Source organism: Electrona antarctica (genome assembly GCF_951216825.1).
Source record: "Electrona antarctica genome assembly, chromosome: 24".
Classification (NCBI taxonomy): Eukaryota; Metazoa; Chordata; class Actinopteri; order Myctophiformes; family Myctophidae; genus Electrona; species Electrona antarctica.
The window spans coordinates 9045723-9062493 of record NC_136803.1 but is presented as its reverse complement, the minus strand read 5'-3'; the positions used below and the strand labels follow the sequence as shown (position 1 = coordinate 9062493).

Genomic DNA, 16771 nt, shown 5'->3' with positions numbered 1-16771 from the left:
TTTGCAAATAGATGAGTGTTATTTTTTTTCATTTGCTGCTTTCTTTCTTTTTAGCGATTTTAGCTACTTTTGACAGGGGGGCGGGGGCATTCGAACATGGGGCTAAATATGTATTTTTTTACAAAAACATTTAGCGATTTCTTTTTTATTATTTACTATAGTCCTACTAGACCCCAAGAAATTACATCTGGCCACAAAAGATCACAGGATCTACTGAATGTGAAGGGGACAAACTGACATGGCATCCCCCTAGTACTCTACCTTCACATTCAGCAAATCCTGTGATCTTTTGTGGCTAGATGTAATTTCCTGGGGTCTAGTAGGACTATAGTAAATAATAATAAAGAAATCGCCATAATATTTTGTAAAAAATAAATAAATAAATACGTATTTAGCCCCATTTTCGAATGCTCCCGCCCCCCCCGCTGCCAAAAATAGCTAAAATCCCTAAAACAAAAGAAAGCAGCAAATGGGAAAAAAAGTAACACTCATCGTTTACTTTCTCTAATAACAACCTAAAATATGAACCTTGGTTGAAAAAAGAAAAGTTGTCCTTAACCCATTTTGGGGCGGGAACCCCTTTTGGTGTTTTAAACATTATGTTATAATTTAGCTATTGAAAAATAGCAGATCTACAAGCTCATAGCGCGCCACCGAGTGGCGCGCTACGAGCTTGTAGGTCTGCTATTTTTGAAAAATCGTGAAAATATTTATTTCAGAAAACTGGAGGATTTAGAAGATTTTTTTTAAATTTTGAGGTCAGGCCTAAATGGGTTAAAAGTACTTGAGTAAAATGTACATAGTTACTTTCCACCACTGCCGAGCTCAAGAGGCAGAGACGGCTCATATCCTTTTTGGTTTATTTGCACATGCCCGAACCAAAGCCATGCCTATGAAGAATGTTTTAGGAGAATCACGTAGCCTGCAGCTAAACATCATGACTGTTATTATTATTGCTGGGAAACCTCTTGAAATAATTAAACGTCTGCGTTCATTTCAAACGGAGTGTCTGAAATGCCTTTTTAAGTTTTTATTTTTCACCTTTATTACAATTTTACAGACTAGACTAAATGTTAGATATTCATATTAGATTTTTACAGAAGATAAACATTTTCCTATTGGGTATTTTGTAAGTGTCATACATCACATTCCTTGCTCATCCAAACAAATCATCACAATCCGAGCTCATACACACAAACACACAAAGCTGTGCATAGGAGGGGCTGGCGCCCCTTTAAAACAAATGTTTAACAGCACAACGCTAAAAAACTAATTATATGGTTGTTGTTTTTGAGGGGCCCCCTATATGCAGCTATTAGTGCAGGTTTTCGTCTTACACAAACATTACATTCGTATTGACAATGAATGGAGAATTTACGTCATGATGATGTACGATGATAAGAGCGCCACTCACTTCACATGGGTGTGATTTTTTTTACACGCCATAACCTTACCGACATTGTTAGTTGAAAAAATCACACCCGCGTGAAGTGAGGGGAGCTCTTATCATCATACATCATCTCATTCCGGCCAATCACAATTTGCGTCCTCACCTTCGTCTTCAATGTTTGTGTTAACACAATGTTTGTGTTTACACAAACCCTCAAAGCTGGACATAGGAGGGGCCGGACAAATATCAACGTCCAAAAACATGTCTCATGTTACGCGTTTTTTGGTTTTGTGTTTGCTTTAGAGAGTAGCACGATGATGTGCCCAGAGTGTGGTAGCGATCATGTGGTCCAGCTGGACGGCCAATCACTGGCTCCTCCCGCCACCAGCACGCCTAACAAGCGGTCATCCTCTGGACATCAGGACGCCAGGGACGACCATGATGTCCATCACATCCCTTATCAGGTCTGTCAGCAGTGCAGCAGCACTGTTTACAGGTTTAACCCATATCCACCTGAGGTTGATTCTACAAAATGTCTTCTAAAAACGGTGGTTCTCAAACTATTTCATTTTAAGGACCCCAAACATATGTATTCTGCTGCCGCTCCCCCATCTGAAAATATGTTGTTCCAGGGACGCCCCAGAAGCAAAGATATGAGTTTAAAAACGTTTGCCGTGAAAGAATATATATTCAAAGATTTGCGCACGTTTTCACGATTTTTCAAAGCTAGCAGATTATGAGCTAGCCTGGGTAAACCCCTCCCCCTCACCAGATTTTTTATTCTGCTTGAGGGCAGAATGAAAAATCTGGCGAGGGGGAGGGGTTTACCCAGGCTAGATATGAGCTTGTAGATCTGCTATTTTTCAGCAGCTAAAGTTTAAAATAACGTTTAAAGTGGTTAAAAGCTAAGGTGACACAGATGCGTCCTCAGGTCTAAACGGGTTAACGACAGAAATAGCTGATCTACAAGCTCACACACAATGCTCCTTTTCCCCTCCTCCTAGGATCATTCCACAGACAACCCGTCGTCTCGAGACGCCACCCTCGGTTGCAGCCCTGTCCTGGAAGCCACCATCACCACCACCACCACCACAGGGGACCCCAGCTCCTCCTCCTCCTTCGTCACTGCCCAGGGAAGCTCCTTCTTCATCGGGGAAGGCGAGGGTGACACTTGGGCCGACCGGGGCGGCCGCTCTTCCAGTAAGGACGGGCAGAGTAAAGAGGAGCTCTCTGGGAGCTACAAGTACACCGACACCAGCTCTACCCCTCCAGGATGCCACGGCCACCAGGCTGCAGCCCTGCACGGAGGACGCGCCAGTCCTGGAGGTGGGTGGAGGCTTTCCAGTGGTGGAAAGTAACTAAGTGCATTTAGTACTTAAGTACAATTAGGTACTTTTTACTCCACTACATTTATTTGACAACTTTAGTTACTACTAGTTACTTTATAGATTTTGATTATTGTTACAAAACATACATTAACCACTTCTGCCCTATATACATTTCGGCCATTTCAAAAAAAGATTGGACATTCTGCACAATGAGTATTTTTACTTTTGGTACTTTAAGTACATTTTGATACCAATACTTTTGTGCTTTCACTCAAGTACATTTTGAGTTCCAGACTTTGGCCTGACTCACACCTTCGCAACAGATTGATGTATGCTTGTTGTGAGACTTATTGACTGATGCAAGCTCACAATGCATTTCCAATGGGAGTCACATGGTTTGACACAACATTTGTGTTGTATGAGGACTTCCATTGGAAATGCATTGGGGCAAGATGTAAACAAACCCTTTCATACATCTAGCATGCATCAATGTTGTATGCTAGATGCGAAGGTGTGAGTCGCCCCTCAGACTTGTAATGGAGTAGTTCTACATTGCAGTATTGATACTTTTACTTAAATAAAAACGGAATACTTTTTCCATCACTGGTTGTTTCACATCCAGGGTCCATGCACAACTCAGACTGTAGAAAAGGATGGGCGGTGGGTGGTTTTATAATTCACAATTCTCTAATTGTGTGAAATGGAAACAAATTAATTCATAGGATGCTTCAATTCAATTTTATTAAATCATGTAATTAAATTAAAACAAGTTGTCTCAAGACACTTTACATGTAGAGCAGAGAACCGACAGAGATCCCACGCTGAGCAAGCAATTTTGCGAGTGAATGCATACAGTATGTTGTGTAGGAACCCTGCATGGTCAATTTTGTGACAAAGGCATTGATAAAGTCATACAATTGCCATTTTCAAAATGACATAATTTGAGACACGACTTTACATATTTTGGTTTTCACAGACTGTTCACCTATTATGTCATGCCTAGAATAGGGACGCTAGGGTCGATCAGATCTGAGATCAGATTCTAAAAATGTCTTCTACATCCTGACAGTTTTCTGAAAAAGCTATGTTTCTATGTCAGTCGTTCTTCGACTTTTCAAAAATAGCAGACCTACAAGCTCGTAGCGCGCCACTCGGTGGTGCGCTATGAGCTTGTAGATCTGCTATTTTTCAATAGCTAAAGCATAACCTAATGCTAACACCAAAAGGGGTTCCCCCATAAATGGGTTAATAATCACAGTCATTAAACTCAAACCGAGCTAATCTTAACCGAATCCTCTCCAGAGATGATAGTATGTCAGAGATTCACTGGTGTAACCACAGTTCATATGACTAATGTGAAATTGAGATAAATTGCAGTCTTAACTAGTGGTCACAGATTGGGAAATAGTTGGAAAGCACACACTGATGGTATCCCATTTCCAAAACCCAAACCCAAACCACAGTAACAACGGTATGAGTAGAGTCACCTCTTGCTCTGACCGCGGGCACCCAGTGGTCAAAGTAACTAAGTACGTTGAAGTATTTGCACTTTACTTGAGTATTTCCAATTTCCAATACTTTTACTTCTACTCCACTACATCTCAGAGGCAAATATTGTACTTTTACTACATTTATATGAAAACTTTAGTTACTAGTTACTTTGTAGATTTTGATTATTATTACAAAACATACATTAACCACTTCAGCCCTATACATTTCGGCCATTTGAAAATAGCCAATCTACAAGCTCACAATGCGATGCGACGCTTTGTGAGCTTATAGATCTGGTATTTTCAAAATATTTGTATACATATTTGAAAACCTGAAGTGGGACATAACATTCTGCATAGTGAGTACTTAAGTAAATGTTTATGCCAATACTTTTGTACTGTCACTCAAGTGCATTTTGAATTCCGGACTTTTACTTGTAACGGAGTAGTTCTACATTGCAGTATTGATACTTTTACTTAAGTAAAACAATTGGGAGTACTTTTTTCCACCACTGCGGGGCACGAAGGAATGAGCAGACAACAGACGATACGAGCATAATGAAAACATAACTCTTTTATTCTAGTCTCCATGGCGGTGCCATGTCACAACCCAAAGACCTAGGTGAATGTTCGCAGCGGTTCAGACCCAGTGACCCACCCACAGCATCAACTCCCACTGATTCAAATTTATATTCATTTTTTGGCAGATTGACGGAGTGAGAAAAATTGAAGTCATGCACACTGTCTTCACTTATAGCAGTGGTTTATAATTATACGTTTTAGGATCAAGGAGATGGGTCGCACACACCAAGACTGTGGTTGAAAAAGTTTTATTTCAAACCATAGATATGACAAACGTTTCGGCTATCCAGACTTCATCAGTGTCTTCATCAGTGCCTTCATCACCACACTGATGAAGGCTTGATAGCCGAAACGTTTGTCATATCTATGGTTTGAAATAAAACTTTTTCAACCACTTGGTCTTGGTGTGTGCGACCCATCTCCTTGATCCTGATATGTTGTAAATCGGGTGGCGCACCTACAGTCTGAGCACGGTGGTCATATGAAGATTGATCTATAATTATACGTTTTAACAGCGGGCGACAGTCAGACGGATTTTCCGGAAGTGCATTATTTGTCTATGGGACCCGGCGACTACCGACGATAGCAGGCGAACAGGCGATGGTCGAAAAGTGGGCGGTGCAACGTCGCCCGAAAAGATAAAAATAATCCATCTTTTCGGGCGATACTGTGCGATTAGGCGATGTGTCGGTCGATGCTCGCCCGCTGTTAAAATGTACTGTTAGGCTACTGAAGTTACAATGTTTCGGTCTATTGCGACATTCATTGGGTATCTTCTCTACAAAGTTTGACATAGTGCCCTCATTGTTACGCAGAAGCCAGCTTTTGTCTTTGTTTTAAAAGAGCTATTGCTGTCTGCAGGAGTGTGCATTCGCTCAGCCTTTATACAGAACGCTAGCTGTCGGACGGAAACCTTGTCTCCATATTTCAATATATTAACACCTTATTTGTACTCAGACATGGTATGACAGTGTCATGCAAAAGTAGCGACAATAACATCTATTTTGAGCTTAGATCTGCTATTTAAAGAAACTAGAGGTTTGTATATAATACCTTTTATTGAAAGGATAAACCCCTTGAGAAGTTGAGATGCATCATCTCACAGATGAACAGTACATACAATTCATACAGTACATCAAACAATACATCCATACAGACAAATCGGCTATTTTCAAATGGCCGAAATGTATAGGGCTGAAGTGGTTACTGTATGTTTTGTAATAATAATAATCAAAATCTGCAAAGTAATTAGTAACAAAAGTTTTCAAATGATTGTAGCGGAGCAAAAGTAAAAATTTTGCCTCTGAAATGTAGTGGAGTTTGGAGTATAAGTGAAAGTATTGAAAGTAAAGTACAAATACCTCAAGATTGCACTTAAGTAAATGTACTTAGGTACTTTAGACCACTGCTCGAAAGTGCTCATATGCGCGTGCACAACACGTACTGTATAGTACATGCATGCATGTACGTTTCATCTTGTGAAGTAGGTATACAAGTAAGACGCGTAAACGTGGGAAAGGCCTCACTCACACGGTCGCAACAGATTCCTGTATGCTTGTTGTATACAAAGGGTGTGACACAGCTTGCCCCAATGCATTTCCAATGGGAGTCACATGGTTTGACACAACATTTGTGTTGTATGAGGGGGAGGGGCGCAGTCGAAACACAGCCGAAAGCCATACAACAGCTTGTAGTCCAAAATGTGGACTACAAACCATGTGACTTCCTTTGGAAATGCATTGGGGCGGCCATGACACTCACAGCATTCATACAAGAAGCATGCAGCAATGCTGCAAAGGTCTGAGTGAGGCCTAAGACGCGTAAACGCGGGAAGCGAACGAAGCTGTTGTGGCAGTCTGACACACACACACACGAGAGACCTCTGTATAGTTCCAATTTCAGTTGCCCTCTGGTGGTGGGCGGGTGGTGTTACAGCGTGACACACACACTCGCACAGACAGACTGACACACAGACAGACAGACAGTTTTGGCCAGCTTCTATAGTTAGTGCTCACTTCCTTCGCAAACAGAAACACTTGTCTGGGTTGGAGTGTCTGGACGTCCACCCCCTGTTTCCACTCTCCTCAGATGAAAAGACCCTCTCTGAGGCCCATCACTCTCAATCCAGATGAGTCGTTTATAAGGGCTCACAATGCACTAACATCCCATGTAGCTGTTCACAATTCACCGCAGGCTTTATTGCTCTAACATATTCCTCCCCATTTAATGGCCACAGAGGCTGTGGCTGCAGTAAAGAAAAAAGAATGTTAGTCAGGTTTCAGGGCCAGGCCACGGGGAATAGCCTCATCGCCAAGAAACGGTAGTTTGATAACTCAGCGAATGGAGAAATGGAGTTCTAAGATTAGACAACAACAACAACAGGGATACAGAAGATGTTTCTTTATTCAGTTGGAGTAAAGACAGTGGTCGCTGTCTGTCTGTTTGTTCCATCTGTCATAACAATAACTCCAGACACTTTTTTTTTTTTAAATTTAAATTAGGCATTTTGTATTATGACATAACTTCAGAACATCATCGACAGATAATGAGTAATTAAGTGACATACAATACATAATAAAAAAGGTACATAAATGTGATAAACAAGAAAAAACAAAAAACAGTTAAACAGTGACAAATGTGAACAGACAAACAAAATAAAGACAACAGGACAGACACTCTTGCTCTCAAACTTTCCCAACACGACATTTTTCTTTTTAAATGAGAAAATAAAATAAGAAAAAAACACTCCTTCCACTTTTTTTCCTTTCCAATTTTTGATTTTGTTATCTATTGTGTAGGAGGGGTCAGTGTGCACCTATTGAAATAGTCAATGAAGGGTTGCCATGTCTGGTAAAATCTATCTTCACTCCCTCTCAATTCAAACTTTATCTTTTCCAATTGCAAATAGTGCATAACATCTTTCATAAGTGTAGTGTGAGTCGGAACCTGTGCTTGCTTCCAGTTCAACAGTATCAGTCTGCGAGCCAGTAGGGTCACATATTTTACCATGTTATATTGGAAAGTAGACAATCTGACCCCGGGGCTTTTAACTCCTAGAACTGCTGTCAGTGGATCCGGGTCAAAAGGTTTTTAACTCCAGACACTTTTAATCAAACTTGGGGGATGAGTCGAGGGTGCGGCCAGGACCTTCGCTCTTAAATCGTTGTTTGTTTTTTAGTCTTGTTTGCTTTCGAAACGGTCAAAGGTCACAGTGCAAGGTCAAAGTTTAGCATTGGCTTGCTTGAGGCACACCAGTGTGTGTCTGTGTGCTCCTGAAGAGTTTTGGTTTTGATTAGTGGAACATGTCAGAGCTGTAGCTGTTCTCCTGACCTCTCAACTTTATGGTCATCTTATTACAGGGTACTGTGCTTACAATTGTTATTTGTCTGTCCTAAATGTTGTCCTGTATTTGTTGGTACTGGCAGAGCTGTGTAACATTATTTGCCTCTTCTCTTGGCCAGTTCACACTTAAAAACACTATTTTCTGGTTAAATAAAATTAAAAACCTGTCGGTCGGGACCCCCAGTGGGGTTCCGCATAATTTTTGGGGTGCCCCATAAGGACTTTGAAAACATCAAAAAGAAAAAGACCATTACTGCATCAAAATATAATCAACAAACTATAGGTTTACTAAAAAAAAAACTGGTCAAACATTGGCCAAATTGTATTTTTTTTTAAGTATTCATCTGTGGAACTGAAAGTTGAATGCCTCAACTCCTACATTCCAAGTGATTTTCAGGGTGGGTGTCCCCAGTTAAAATATCTTTTTGGGGTTCACGGCCTGAAAAGGTTGAGAACCACTGACCTAGACCACCTATTAACGAAAGTTTTTCACATCTTTATCAAGATGTGTAACAATTTGAAAAATAATTATAATAAAATATTAAAATTACATAGTGAAATAAACACAAAGAACGTTTTGAAATGTAAACAACTTTATTTTATTTAACCACTCAAAAATTTACCAAAATAGCTGATCTGGATCTGCTAATTTTGAACATAGTTTAATACTGTTGAAAGTTTTGTAAGTTTTGGGCTGTGTGTTTTGTAGATCTGGACCTGCTGTCTGAGGACTATGAGGGAGTGGACCACCGCCTGAAGCTCTTCCTGGACGTGGAGGTCTTCGAGGAGGAAGAGGAGCTGCACTCCTTCCTCAAGGTAAGACTACCGACCACAGACTACCTCCGACTGTGGCTCAAGAGGTAGAGCAGGTCGTCCAATGATCCACGGGTCGGCGGTTCGAATCCCGGCTCCTCCTGTCTACATGTCGAAGTGTCCTTGGGCAAGACACTGAGCCCCAAATTGCTCCCGATGTGCTGGTTGGTACCTTGCATGGCTTCCGCCGCAATCGGTGTATGAATGTGTGTGTGAATGGGTGAATGTAGTGCACAATCTATGTAAAGCGCCTTGGATAAAGGCGCTATATAAATGCACCATTTACCATTACCAAGAGCCTAGTGCAGAAGCTAAGACAGATTTTATTCACATACACATTTTATATGCCGTTTTTATATTGCATATGAGGTCCATATAGGGAAATGTTTATCCAGAAGTCTGTCAGAACCGGTGGTCTATAGTGGAGCTCGCGTGGTCCAGATGAGTAGACAATTGGCCGTGTTAGAGGGAGGGAGGCCGGACGGGCAGGCCGCTACGTGCTGTGACTCACACACCGGCGGCTGTCAGCAGTGCTGTGTCCTCCGTACTACCCCTACAATGTCCAACCAGTCCAAAGACCAACCGTTAGGGAACAGTGTATTAAGTATTTGGGAATTGGCATAACAACTGAAATTGGGACAAAAGAACCGGTGTTCTGTTCAATGATCTATTCATCCAACCACACAAGAACCCAAGGTTCAAACTCAGCAGTAACATGATTTGATGGCTGTGTTAAGTTGAGTCATGTTTGTTGACATGTGGGGGGAAAAAACAGAAAAACTGTTTTAACATCTTCCGGGTGGCCAAGAACATCTAAGGACAATCCAACGGCGATGTCCCATCAGACCCCAGCCTGTAGGCCGGGGGCCGGCCCAGGTAATACACCTCTGTTTTTTGACTGAGGTGTAGGTGTCACCCAACTCGTTCGTGAACTTTCTCCGAGAACTCTTTTTACACGCGGCGTGCGTACGGAGCCAACTCTGTGCAGCGTAGGGTATCATTTACCTCCTTCAGACACCTGGACAAGGACCAAAAAGAGCAAAAACAGAACCAAGCAGACCCCAGCAGGACCCATGTTTATTTACCCTGATTGCATGGGGCTCCTCTCTGCCTTTCATTGTCCCGAGGAAGTGAAGGAATGTCTCGATTGCCATGGCCGTTGTGTTGTGCACGAAAAGCTGATGGGGGTTCATTGTCTGTTGCTGTGGTGGATTTACCGTCCCACAAGGGGTAATACTATGTCAGAGATGAAAGTAGGCCTGTCACATTTATTACATAATTGCCTAATCGCAATGATTTGAGATAATCGTCATCATTAACATGTTGAAAAATGTTCTATTCTATTTCAAAAATAGTGAAATGGCAGATCGACACGCTCGTTTTGAGCTTGTAGATCGGCTATTTCCACTTATTCATTTTTGTATTATTATTATAAAGTATAAAGCCTAAAGGCCAAACAGAAATTTAAAATGTATACATAATGTTCCAGTGTTCAGTGTACAACAATGTAAATCAGAAATGCAATTAAATCGTTAAAGGACCACTTCACCACTTTTCAACTTCTCTTCCTATAATTGGTCCTAACTAATGTTCATGATAAAATACCACCATTTTTTCCTACTCAGTCTGTGTCTCATAGGAAGGCTGTGGGCAGTTCAGAAACCCGTCCACCAGTGACATCATCGATGGTGAATCCAAGCTAATAGAAACGGCAGGCTTTCTTTTCCTGAAAAGTTGCAATGCAAAAGTTGAAGCCATCGTTCTCACGATAATACAAATCTAAATATATTTTAAAACAAATCTTGTTAAAAAAAATCTGCCTAATGATGATGTAACTGGTGGACGGGTGTCCGAAGTCCGAACTGCTCAAAGCCCTCCTATGAGACACAGACTGAGTAGGAAAAAATGGTGTTTTACCATGAACATTAGTGAGGACCAATTATATGAAGAGATGTTGAAAAGTGGTGAAGTGGTCCTTTAATTGCAATGTAATAATCTCAGATGAAAGGTGGAACTAGCACTACAAGGTCGTGTGCCTCAAGTGTGCCTTTTTTTCTCTTTTTATTTCAAGGACACCTAGTCTGATATGCATTATTAGGCCATGGATCCCCATTTGATATGATTTTTTTTCCTCTGTGACCCCAATCTACGCAAAATGGATAGACCCTTATGGGTTCCATTTGTACACTCTTAGTTAGTTAACAGTTAGTTAGTAGTGTACACCTAACACCTGTTAGTTTGTACACTGATGAGGGCCCTTTTGGTTCCTAACTATCAATCATTTAGCGCAGGGGTTCTCAACCCGTGGGTCGCGACCCCTCGGGGGGTCGCCAAATTATTTTAGGGGGTCCCCAAATTATTAAAAAAACAAGCTTAAAAAAACAAGCTCGTAGCGCGCCACTCGGTGGCGCGCTATGAGCTTGTAGATCTGCTATTTTTCAATAGCTAAATTATAACAATGCTTAAAACACCAAAAGGGGTTCCCGCCCAAAATGGGTTAAGGTTATTGTAGCAGTCAATTTATATTGGGGGTCGGGAGGGGGCGGGGCGGGGGTCCCGAGACATTGCCAAAGCATTTCCGGGGGTCCCCGGCCAAAAACGTTGAGAACCCCTGCTCTAGTGTAGTGTGGTTAGAGAGGTTGTTTGATTCTGGCCACAGGCTTGTGTTTTGTGGAAAAATTCCAACCTGCTCACCCCTGACACAGTCCTTCTAGCCAACCTACATACCTGAAATGTATTGCATTTTTCTTTCGCTTTGCCTCAGGTAAAATTGTCCATTACTTAGATTCTAAGTCCACTACTTCATATTTTGGTCTTAGAATATATTGTGATGTTATTAAGATAATATAAGACAAGATAAGATAAACATTTACTGATCTCCGGGGGAAATTCAGGTGTTATTGCAGCAACAGCTGAAATGAATCAAGAGCCAGTACAAATACTAAATAAAATAAAATAAGACTTGACATGGGACATGCAGTATGCACTGACTGGGTCTCTGAATGAATGGACTAACATAATGCACATGTCTATGTCAGTACAGTCACTGTCATATGAATAGATATATGTACAGTCTGTCAACAGATAATATATCAAGTACTATATGCACTATGCAGTCTATCAACAATGAATATAAGATCTCAGAATTCATGTGGCCAAATTGAATACAGCGGCTGTGGCTCAGGAGATACAGTAGAGTCAACGCTTCTAAAGAGAGATCAGACTTATGGCCGATTCATACTCCTATTTTACCTCTGTTTCGGCGCTGTAGTGCCGAAATGATTTCGGCTCGTCAGAAATTTTCAGTAGCACCGAAGAGCCGACTTTAGGACGGTACCCGCCCCCACCGAACCTCAAATTACGTCACATTGTAGGCTCTACAGAGCCGAACCGACTTTTATTCGGCTCTAAAATAGGAGTATGAATCGCGCCTTACGATGGCGATTTCACCTCCCGGTTTTGAGGGAAATAGAAGGCAGGGGTTTTCAGAGTAAAACTTCCCTCATCTGCTTGGCACTCTAGTTCTGAAAAAATTGCCCCGGCACAATAAGTGTTAATTAATATAACTCAGTTCTAACTCAAACATGTTTTTAATCTCATCTTTCTCGTTAAAAGTGAATAAATGTTCTTATTTGTGTTCTCAGATGTCCACGGTGAAGTTTGGTGAGCCAGGAGAGGTGCCCTCACTGCTTGTGATGTCAAACCAACGCATCTACTTCCTAGAGAGGACATCAGAGTCCCAGTGAGTCAAATCACCTTACAGCTTATCCACTTTAACCCTGGGCTCCAAATTCATTTATAGGCACAAATAAAACAAGTCAAAGATTTTCCGTAATAGCAAATCTACAAGTTTGGCAAATTTTAAATGATGTGTAAAACCTTACCGTAGTTAAATATATTGCCTTTTTCCTACAAAGGATTTGTTTTGGTCCCTATTTCTTTTTTTCTGTTCTTTTTTACGTGATTCTTTGAGACCATAAATGTATGCAAAATAACTGAGTCTTTGACACTGTGAACCCCCGTAACATTATGCACTGGCTCTCAAGTCTGCATACTGAGCTGTATTAAAACCGCAGTTGTGGAAAAAGTCAGTGTAGAGTTTCACGCAACTATGGAGGATGGAGGATGATATTGCATAACCTGCCCAGGTTATGTGGGTCACATCTTGAGAACACATTGACCTCACTTTTGTCTTTGTTCACCATACCCCACAACCCACCCACCCTCGCCCCATAACCACCCACCCTCGCCCTATAACCACCCACCCACCCTCGCCCCATAAAGAACAATAGAACATATCCTCTTGGTTTACCGATTTTACCATTACCAGTACCATATTGGCTGCTGCTGTTCATCTGAGCGATGTGTCAGGGCACTGAGGGCAAGCCGTGCCTCCTATTCCATGTACCTGTATGTCTATGAACAACATGAAAAACGCAATATACTGTATGAATCCTGACTGGTTGGGGATCCACCAGGTTGTTCTGTGAGAGATGGAGAGAAAGCTGGTTGGAAGCAACATTGTTCAACAAATAGTTATGGAAAGAAAGGGAAGGAGTGATAGTATTTATGTAGTTCTTGACGTCTGATGATTCAAGGGTTTGGTTACTCGCTCGGCTCGCTCAGCTGTGTCGTCATGATGTGTGTCATGATGGTGTACTCATCAATGTTTCCACTTACCAGTGACTGAATGTATAAAACGACCAAACCTGGCAAAAATAATGCACCTTTCACCTGTTTCTTTATGTTTTCGCAAGCATTTGCATTTCTTTCACACCACTTCTCCTACTCAACTGAAGATGTTTAAATGCTGTTACTACTAATGTCCATGGATTACCGTTTGTTAAGTTTAGCAAGAAGAAAATGAATTATCATATGCATGGCCTGGCTAATAAAAACAAATGAAAAATCCAGATACCAGGACAATATCAGATATCCACATTATGTAATTTAAGTAATAAAGATCGGTACTGTGAACATTGTGGGTGAATAAACATGTAATCGGTTACTTAAACCTCCACCCCAGTCCCCCCCGTGAAAATATTGGAAAGTGTCCTTTCCCCAAAAGGTTGGGGGAGCCCAGTATATGCTGCTATATACTTTTGGACAGAAGCCCAGCAAATGGCATAATGGGGTGTTATATAAGTTCTGAGATGAGAAATATACAGCCGTACTTGTCTTAGATCACTTGTGCACGGCATGGGGCCTGGCTCAGTGGCTCCGGGCAAGCATTTTGATTTGTTTTTGTCACGGCTACAGTACATCATGAGGCAGCGTTACTGTCACGTTCCCTCGCTATAGAGAGTATGCGTGTGACATCATCATCAAACCAGGAAGTTATGCAGGAACGCCTACTCGGTGGCAAAAAACTACTTTCTGGCCTTGACAGCCCATACATCCACACAGAAAAGTCATATCTGATTGCATTAAACAACATTAAACCATGTTAAACTCACTTTGCCTGTTGCTTTGCCACTCGGTTTGCCACTCGATGTGCCACTCGATGTGCCATTCACTTTAAGCATGCGCATACCTTCTATACACCTTTGGTCGCTCTCTCCCCCTTAAACCTAAGGTCGCTCTCATTCTCTTTCAACCTCATGACGTACCTCTCTCTCTTTCTCTTTCTCGACATGACACTACTGGCATAGTGAATGTTCTAGATACATACAGTAGGGAACATGTGTCACCATATCAAAGCTGCGAATATTTTCATTGTCATTTTGCCAACACCAAATACAATATACCACCACACAAGATCTGTGCACTTTCTCACATGACATGGAAATCAGATATACCCACTAAAGAATTGCCAGTATTTCAGCTAATGACCAAAAGAATAAGCGGCCGAAATGAGTTTTCTCCGACGGGTGGCTGGCATCTCCCTTAGAGATAGGGTGAGAAGTTCAGTCACACGGGAGAGACTCTGAGTAGAGCCGCTGCTCCTTCGCCTGGAAAGGAGCCAGCTTAGGTGGTTCGGGCATCTGGTTGGGATGCCTCTCGGGCATCTCCCTAGGGAGGTCCTCGATGCACGTCCCACTGGGAGGAGACCCCGGGGCAGACCAACGCGCAACATGCACAATAGCAGCACTCTGACTCTGTTTGACCAGAATGGAACGGAGCCTTCATTAGTATCATCGGTAACACCTTTGAAGGAAGTAGGGAAGTGGCCCGAGTTCTTCCAAAATGGCGTGTGTGCATAGAGCCCATTGAAATCGGGGTAGAGATGCACATGTCTAGCAAGCTTTTCAGAGCACGCACTGATCCTTTTCCTGTGTTTCCCTACCAGTGGAGGCCAGCTCTCCGATTGGCTGCAGAAGAGGGACAGCCATCCAATCACGGACCTGAGTTACCTGGAGGTGGGACTGGGCTCTCAGAGCATCCACGTTGAGTTTGAAGAAGGGGGCGTGGCCTACACCCTCCTGGTGCGGGACAGCGCGCGCTGCAAGCGCTACTACGGCGTCTTGACAGGTAATTGACAGCGGCGGTGGCTCAGGGGTAGAGTTCGAACCCAGGCTCCCCCAGAGTTAGTGTCGAAGTGTCCTTGAGCAAGACACTGCAAGACACTAATTGCTCCTGATGTGCTGGTTGGTACCTTGCATGGTTTCCGCCGCCATCGGTGTATGAATGTGTGTGAATGTAATGCACAATCTATGTAAAGCGCCTTGGACAAAGGCGCTATATAAATTCACCATTTACCATTTACCACTAGAGCTGGTCATTGGGTCGAGCTCCATTTGTGGGTCACGGAAACCTTGTTATGGGTCCCCTTAGTTTTTGTTTCCTACATTTTCTTTCTTTATTTTTTTTTATTTTTTTCAATTTACGTTTTATTGAATTTTAATCAAACAAAACGACTGACAATTGACAATACATACAACCGAAAACAAAACAAAACAAGACAATATACGTACAAGGGGAGATATCAGCCTCTCTTCTCTATTGATGATCATAATACATAAGTACCTCAAACAGGTGCCTATACAGGTTAAACAGGTTTAACTGAATTTATACAAAATCAGGTCTTATGGCACACATCTGTGAAGACTTCAACTTGACCTCTAAAGCTGAATGTCATTCTCTACATTTGGTTTTTAATTATGTTTATGTCAAAACGTTTTCAAAAAACATTCCCCAAAAACTTTTCATGAATTAATAACAAAATCCAATGATTTTTTCAGTAATGTCATGAAGAAATGAATGGAAAATCAAAGAAATTCCATGAAATAGAACAAAAATGTAAGAAGTATAGTGACAATAGCCGTTGGCGCCACATTGTGAGCTTGTACATCTGCTTGACACAGATGCTTTCCCAGTTTTAATGGTTTATTATTACATTATTATTTCTTTTTTATAACAAAAGGGGGAAAATGTTGATACACAGATTTGCGTCCAATGCAAGAATATTTAAGAATAAATAAAATTTAAATGAATACAAAAATAAATAGATTTCCTTACAGTCGCGCATATTTATCCTAATATAAATAGAAATCATCTAATAGCAGAAATGAAAAAAAAAAAAATGTAAAGATATTTGCGTCCAATGCAAGAATATTTAAGAATAAATACAATTAAAATAAATACAAAAATAAATAGATTTCCTTACAGTCGCGCATATTTATCCTAATATAAATATAAATCATCTAATAGCAGAAATGGAAATAAAATTTAAAGATATTTTAAAATATGAATGGAAATGCCAGTTTCCTTACTCGGGAGATGTAGTTCCAGACTCTGTATAGTATATAGCATTCAGGAGGTGTAGTTCCAGACTTTAAATTGCATTCAGGAGGTGTAGTTCCAGACTCTTCAGGAGGTGTAGTTCC

At 41.4% G+C, this 16771-nt stretch overlaps 1 protein-coding gene across 2 annotated transcripts in view; it reads left to right on the top strand.

The window, feature by feature from the left end:
* stk11ip (serine/threonine kinase 11 interacting protein) overlaps positions 1-16771 on the top strand; it is a 61136-nt gene that overhangs the window by 22684 nt on the left and 21681 nt on the right. Inside the window, exons 20-24 of one of the 2 annotated variants that reach the window (XM_079495376.1) lie at positions 1694-1854; positions 2395-2590; positions 8842-8948; positions 12590-12687; positions 15235-15416. In XM_079495376.1, the coding sequence (XP_079351502.1) occupies positions 1694-1854; positions 2395-2590; positions 8842-8948; positions 12590-12687; positions 15235-15416 (744 nt within the window). Of the gene's footprint in view, positions 1-1693; positions 1855-2394; positions 2717-8841; positions 8949-12589; positions 12688-15234; positions 15417-16771 lie in introns of both variants that reach the window. The other variant, XM_079495375.1, reaches the window with a different exon arrangement.